This window comes from Dendrobates tinctorius, unplaced genomic scaffold, assembly GCF_039654945.1.
Source record: "Dendrobates tinctorius isolate UK_male_01 unplaced genomic scaffold, ASM3965494v1 ptg000007l, whole genome shotgun sequence".
In the NCBI taxonomy this organism is placed as follows: Eukaryota; Metazoa; Chordata; class Amphibia; order Anura; family Dendrobatidae; genus Dendrobates; species Dendrobates tinctorius.
Genome location: NW_027361675.1, coordinates 31,557,162 through 31,564,607, shown reverse-complemented (window position 1 = coordinate 31,564,607; position 7,446 = coordinate 31,557,162). Strand labels below are relative to the sequence as shown.

General features: G+C 37.1%; 1 protein-coding gene across 1 annotated transcript in view; it reads right to left on the bottom strand.

Moving 5' to 3' along the window:
- Nucleotides 1-301: 301 nt before the first annotated feature.
- The window catches only part of INTS2 (integrator complex subunit 2), a 90,822-nt gene continuing 83,677 nt past the window's right edge, over nucleotides 302-7,446 (bottom strand). Inside the window, exons 19-25 of the mRNA XM_073573184.1 lie at nucleotides 7,220-7,345; nucleotides 6,933-7,137; nucleotides 6,666-6,848; nucleotides 5,807-5,914; nucleotides 5,447-5,552; nucleotides 4,753-4,929; nucleotides 302-2,431 (exon numbers count right to left, since the gene is read on the bottom strand). Of these exons, the coding sequence (XP_073429285.1) occupies nucleotides 2,259-2,431; nucleotides 4,753-4,929; nucleotides 5,447-5,552; nucleotides 5,807-5,914; nucleotides 6,666-6,848; nucleotides 6,933-7,137; nucleotides 7,220-7,345 (1,078 nt within the window). The 3' untranslated portion in view covers nucleotides 302-2,258. The remainder of the gene's footprint in view (nucleotides 2,432-4,752; nucleotides 4,930-5,446; nucleotides 5,553-5,806; nucleotides 5,915-6,665; nucleotides 6,849-6,932; nucleotides 7,138-7,219; nucleotides 7,346-7,446) is intronic.

The window sequence follows — 7,446 nt, the reverse complement described above, 5'->3', positions numbered from 1 at the left end:
TGCATGGCTATCGAGAGTCGTATCCTAACTGATCAGATATTAATGTACTGAAGACCTTTAGAATGTTACACATAGTATAGTAACCTAGCTAATACACAGCATAGTTATACAAAAGACAATTTCATCAACTTGATGTAAAATTGGATCTTTTAAATCTAAAAATAACAATATGAGCAGAAATATTGATACATTTGCTGGTATGAGGAGTCCTACAATTGGCTGTATTTTATTAGTGAAGATTTTTTTTCCCCCCCATTTTCCATGTTCAACATAGTACCAAACAAAAAATAAAGATACAAAATTACAATAAAAAATATAAATTTATTTTACAATGCTTCACATTAGATTTTCTACATGGTGGAAAAACTGAAAAAAAATTGTTTTTGGTGAAGATGTGATGTAACATTGTCATATTTATAAAGTTAAATACCAAATATCAATTTATTTTATACATACCAATAAGAAAATTTAATGAAATGCAACATAGTAGGCATGGTCAACAACTTCAGATTTGGAAGACACACTTAATATATTCAGCTTATATCCAGAGTGCAACTTTAAATTGCATTTTGTTTTACCCATTCACAAATGCATAACAAACATACACACGTGGTCAAAATTGTTGGTACCCCTCTTATAAAGACAGAAAAACCCACAATGGTGACAGAAATAACTTGAATCTGACAAAAATCTATGAAAATGAACAAATGAAAGAAATAAAAACAAATTTTTTATTATTACTTTTGTCAGACAAGTTATTTCTGTGACCATTGTGGTTTTTTTCTGTCATTAAACGAGGAGTACCAACAGTTTTGACCACATATGTATATATACAGGGAAATATATATAGAGAGATATTATTGCATGAATTTAGCATTTGTTGTCAATTGGTTTCCATAAAGCATTTTGCTGCAGCATTCGCTGTAAGGCCAGGGTCACACTTGCAAGTGTGATGCGAGAAACTCGCATCAATACCCGGAACTGCCATCAGCACTCGGGACCGGAGTGTGCGGCTGCATATATCTCTATACAGTCGCACACTCTGGTCCCGAGTGCGAGTTTCTTGCATCACACTCACAAGTGTGACCCCGGCCTTACAGTGAATATTTTAAAAGGCAAACTGAAAGATAAATTCTGCTATGAATAAAATGGTTTCCTTCTCAGGTTGTTGGTGCACATGTAAAGATACTAGTGATATTGTTATTACAGCACCCATGTGTTTAGCCAAAAGCACAGCTAGAAGGCTATGGTAGTTGTAAAATGTTCACATTACACAAAATAAAAGCAGATCTTTCGTGATGTCTCCTACTATGCTGAATAAGGAAGGATAACTTAGAAAAAAAAAGTTTGGTAACTTTTTTTTGTAATTAATAATTTTGTCTAGTGTGGAAATTAGGAAGGTTTGCAAATCACTTTTTAATGAATTTTATTAAGGTAAAAAAAAATAATAATTGCACACAGGTGTCCTTTTTTCCTGATTTGCCTGCCATTAGCTGATGGCAGTGAAAGGGTCATCTTGGTACCTGTCTCTCACCAACTCTGGGGATAAGTCCTCAGAGAGATGTAATTCGCATTGCACAGCCTGAATGAGTTTCTCCTGATCCAAACCTACAGCACAATACAGATTTATGAAGCTGCAACTCACATCCAGTTCATATATTGCGTTCCGTATACGGACCATGAAATATGATCGTCTGAATTCAGCCTAAGCCGAGATTGTTCTGAGTGGAGGAGACAGGTGCCATCACCAGTACTCCAAATGAGTACGTTGTGATATCAACGCAGCTGAAGTCAAATAGACTGGGAAAATGCAGGCGTTTGTAAGACACTCCCATGCATATTTCCTTAAAGGAATGAAAACAAATTCCCCAATAATGCGATTTGTGAACTTAACTTACCATGCTGGACAAAATTACTCTTTAAAAGGAATGGCTACATACTGTGCTGAACCAGGAAAGTTTCAGTTGCATTTTGGAGCAAAACATAACAGGTTTTCATAGCTCTGCTCCATGGCTGTGGGCAAGAAGGGGGCAGCTTATATAAGCTGATAGGAAGATTCAATGCAGGATTCAATGCAGAAGACAGTATTTCTGAGATGTAAATGAAATCACAAATCTCCAGCGTGTCGCTGTTCTCAAGCATCACTATGTGATGAGCTACTGAGAAACATCGTGCCAGCACTCTTTTCTGCATCGATCTTCCTCATCATTTTCAAGTCTAAAACAGTAATGGAGTAATAAAATCTAAAGAAAAAAACTTTACACGCCAGTAACACTCATATTAATTACATCAATGATAGTATTTTCCACTTGATGACAAAGCTGGACATCTGGATCCAGGCTCTCCAGATCCTTTACTGCAGAAACCGGAAGTGGGAAAAGGCTAAATGCATCTGCAAGTTCCTTTGGTTTCTCTTTAAGTTGCTGCAAACCTATTGGGAGAAAGAAAAAAAAAAAAAGATGACGCAACATGAACAAAATAGATCCATAATGTATTGTAACAAAGATACTGAATGAGCGACCTGACCATCCCACTAAACATTTCCTAGATGCATTTACAAGATCTTAGCATTATACTGTAATTGCATTGTACCCCTTTTGGGTGTTCTGGACTTCTATCCTAAAATTATTTTTCAATTAAAGTTTATGTTGAACCTTTATATACGGTAACTGTAATAGATCGGTAAGTGCATTGTTGCATTGTTTTCGGCAGCTCGAGTCCTATTTACACGTGATGATCTGCTGCTAAGAATGATAACCTTTTGAGCTGCAAAAAAGATAGTTCAGCTGATGAAAGAGTACTTTGCTCCATCAGTGGGTGAAGGGCAGCCTGTTTACAATTGATGAATATTGTTTAATGAGAGTTCATAGGAATGTTAATTCACAATAATCTTGCATTGTGAATGCACCTTAACATTACCAAACTCATCTTATACTATTTCATGTGTCAGATATTATAGGTGCACTTCACAAAAAAGTAAAATAACTAATGCAAGATCTAGACCCAAGAATAAATTCACAATTAAAATTCTAAATATCAAATACAATTATCCTAATGACAAAGAGAGCTTGAAGTGATAATATGAGGCTCTATGGCATTCAAAAAATAGACTTGAATCCATAGTGGCATTTGCAATTTTTTTTAATCCACAAACTTTCAAGCACCACTGGTGAGTCATTGAACGTGGTATATCTTAATTTTTCCAAAGTGTTTGATACCATGCCACACAAGAGGTTGGTACACAAAATGAGAATGCTGGGTCTGGGGGAAAATGTGTGTAAATGGGTAACTGACTAAGTGATAGAAAGCAGAGGGTGGTTATAAATGGTATATTCTCCAACTGGGTCGCTGGGACCAGTGAGGTACTGCAATGGTCAGTGTGGGATCTATTCTCTTCAACATTTTTATTAACGATCTGGTAGAAGGTTTACACAGTAAAATATTGATACTTGCAGATGATAGAAAACTAAAAAGCAGTCAATACAAGAGAAGATAGTATTCTGCTACAGATGGCTCTGGATAAGTTGGAAACTTGGGCCGAAAGGTGGCAGATGCGGTTTAACAATGATAAATGTAAGGTTATACACATTACACCCTGAACGAGAAACCTCTGGGTAAATCTGACATGGAGAAGGACTTTGGGATCCTAGTTAATGATAAACTTACCTGGAGCAGCCAGTGCCATGCAGCGGCTGCCAAGGCAAACAGGATCATGGGGTGCATTAAAAGAGGTCTGGATACACATGATGAGAGCATTATACTGCCTCTGTACAAATCCCTGGTCAGACCGCACATAGAGTACTGTGTACAGTTTTGGGCACCAGTGCTCAGGAAGGATATAATGGAACTAGAGCGAGTACAAAGGAGGGCAACAAAATTAATAAATGGGATGGAGGAACTACAATACCCAGAGAGATTAGAAAAATTAGGATTATTTAGTCTAGAAAAAAGACGACTGAGGCGCAATCTAATAACCAAGTATTTAAGCGGACAATACAAATATCTCTCCAAGGATCCTTTTATACCAAGGAATGTGATATTCACAAGGGGGCATACTCTGCGTCTGGAGGAGAGAAGGTTTTTCCACCAACATAGAAGAGGTTTCTTTACTGTTAGGGCAGTGAGAATCTAGAATTCCTTGCCCGAGGAGGTGGTGATGGCGAACTCAGTCAAGGGGTTCAAGAGAGGCCTGGATGTCTTCCTGGAGCGTAACAATATTGTATCTTACAGTTATTAGGTTCTTTAGAAGGACGTTGGTCTGGGGATTTATTCTAATGGAATACAGGCTGAACTGGATGGACAAATGTCTTTTTTAGGCCTTGGTAACTATGTTACTATGTCAATGTATGTGTCAATTCCTTTTGTGAGGACTGTGATGGTGAGGAATTGACACATCCTTTACTACACTACCGCCTTACCTAATTATCTTAAGCAGTCGGACTGACGAAGGCCAGGTTGTTGGCCGAAACGTTTTTGCAGACTGCCTAAATACAATTCTTCTCCAATCTCATGAATACTACAAGTTGAGTGCCAAGTTATTTTCATTATCACTTCTTGGTTTGGGTAACCTACTTGTACACCCTGCAGCAGTGCCACGCTATACTTCACAACACTATGTCAATGTATGTCCGCGTAGAATTAAATTAGTATACAATTTACTACAATCTATGCAGTTCTATAAGGCTGCCATTTATGGATCAACCACCACAATTTTATTTATATGCTAAATCTCTCTACTATGATTGAACTTACGTGCAATAATTGGGTCAACATCTCTGGTCTGAGTGGCCACATTTGATGCACAGACCTGCCCAATCTGTATTAGAAGTGACATGATATCTTCATATAATGGAGGGAATGCTTGGCAGAACGGTACCAAACAAGGCAATGTAGGCATAAAAAACACAAAACGCTTGGCTTGAGTTAACACTGCAAGAAGAAATTAGAATACAGAAAAATTGTTAGTTTGCAAATTCCAGATGATCCTATAAAAAAAGTGTGCTTAAGTTAGAAAATGTTTCTAATTCTAAACAACAAGCTCTCCAAGCATGTTTTGTGGTCTACAATAACTGAAGTGACATTTTATTTTGCACTGGGCATTACAGGGAATAGCAAGGTGATTAGTGTTACCGAGCTGTACAGTGTAAGTTGCCAAATTGGGCCTTTTCTCTAACATCGCTTCCTAGAATGCTGAAAATACTGAGTGATCTGCACAATTTTATCTACTTTTTCTAGAATTTGGAGCAGAATGTAGTGAATTACCAGCCAGGAGTCGAGTGCTCTTGCTACAAAAGCAGTATGTGCAGACTACGCGGTACTACTTTACCCAGTAGCTGCAGAACTGAAAGTAATGTGGCATATTCTATGGTACACAACAGATTAGCTGTAATATTTATTACATTTGTTGCATTATAAGTTTACTTTTTATAAATGTAAAACAAATTACCTGTAAGGAGCGTTCCCATTACATTTACAGCCAGACGAGCCATACTGAGAGATTTGGGTAATGCATACTGAATACACAAGTGTGAAAGAAGTTGGATTGCAAATATCTGAAATTATAAGAATAATGACCTCCACATAAATCTCTCTAAAATAACAAAAGAAAATGAATTGTGTGTATATAGGAATAGTCACCAGATGTGTCATATATTAACACTGTATATATGGAATGTAAAATACATATAATTGTAAGCAATAATACAAGAGCTACACAATAATTCTGCAACACTACAGAAACAAATTTTGTTTATATAATAGCAAATTGTTGCTTTTTTTGTTAGGGACAATATTCAATTCTTGTTACCTGTTTCTCCAGTTCTGGCTGAGCAATAAGTTCAGGGATAAAATCAAGACAGATGTGCATAGATGGGATTCCTGCAACTGTCAGAGACAGAAGTTGACAAGGGTAACCCTGGTGGAAATGGTGGAAACCGGAAAGAAAGTTTAGTTGAAGTTTACTGTAACATTTCAGCATCAGCAGAAAATCTATCAAATTGAGAGAACGGACCACATTTAATAATATTGAAATATCATATGCCAGTGTGTTTGGTTAGGTTAGTTGGAAAGAATTATGCTAAATTTAAAGAAAGCTGCAAACCTCTTAATAAATATTGCACATCTGGAAATTTCTACCCTTTGAATGTTTTTATTCTCTACCAGCTTAACGTCTTCCAAGTACACTACCGTTCAAAAGTTTAGGGTCACTTAGAAAATTCCTTATTTTTGAAAGAAAAGCACATTTTTTTCCACTGAAGCTAACATTAAATGATTCAGAAATACACTCTATACATTGTTAATGTGGTAAATGACTATTCTAGCTGCAAACGTCTGGTTTGTAATGCAATATCTTCATAGGTGTATAGAGACCCATTTCCAACAACCATCACTCCAGTGTTCTTATGGTACTTTGTGTTTGCTAAGTGTGACATGCTCCATTGTGCAAAAAAACATGCAAAGCACAAAATCCTGATGACCAAAAAAAAGTGTGTGTGTGTGCGTGTAAGATTTCTGAAATCTCAGACATAGCTAGTACAGTAAAACACAGCTGAAAATTTGCATTAATAACCGCATCAAAAAACGCTGCAAAAACGCCTAGTGTGAACTTAACCTAAATCTTGTGCCAACAAGTCCATTTTTCTGATAAAACATCACACTGTACATACCTGAAAATGAACAAGTTTTGCAATGTTTGGATCGGCTATGAACATCTGATGCAAGAGACAACAAATGAGACACTGTACTTCTCGAAGATTGCAGAGCAGACTGTCTTCTTCGTCCTGTAGCTCCTGTTTTTTTTCCTCTGATGGAAGGCAGACCTCCAGCAAGATTTGCACTGCGGCACTATCCTAATATGACATTTTTGCATGTTTATGAAAGAGTAGTGCACATGATGATAGACAGTAAGGCACCTTGTAGTTGTTGCTTATTACCTGGGCTGAAAGTAGAGCATTTTTTAACTCTTCTCTAGTAACTTCCATAGTTTCCGTCTGACCTGTTAGAGCCGCCATTGCATTACTGGGAGAAGGTTTAATATCTTGATCTGCAGTTTCTTTAAGATAAGAGTTCAAGTAAGCTTTGGATGCTAAAAGGTAGCCATTCAACATGTGTAATGTAATATCCATCAGAGGTGGGCACCTGGCAACACAGAAAATGCATTATGACATAAATCCAAAAGAAGCAAATAACTTATGCCTCTAAAGAGAAAATAGAAGCTAACCTCAGGACCCGGGCATCACAGCGCAGGACAATTAGAGGGTCAATCATCAGATCATTCTGAGTGTACTTATGACTCCGAACTAACTTCAGTGAAGGCTGTAATGCATTCACAGTCATCACCCACAGCCTGAAAATGAAAAAGAATGGCAAAAGTAGGTCCTATTTTCTTACAGCTACAGATACACGAAGACTAATACATTTGATACGAAGACATAGCATCCTGTATTT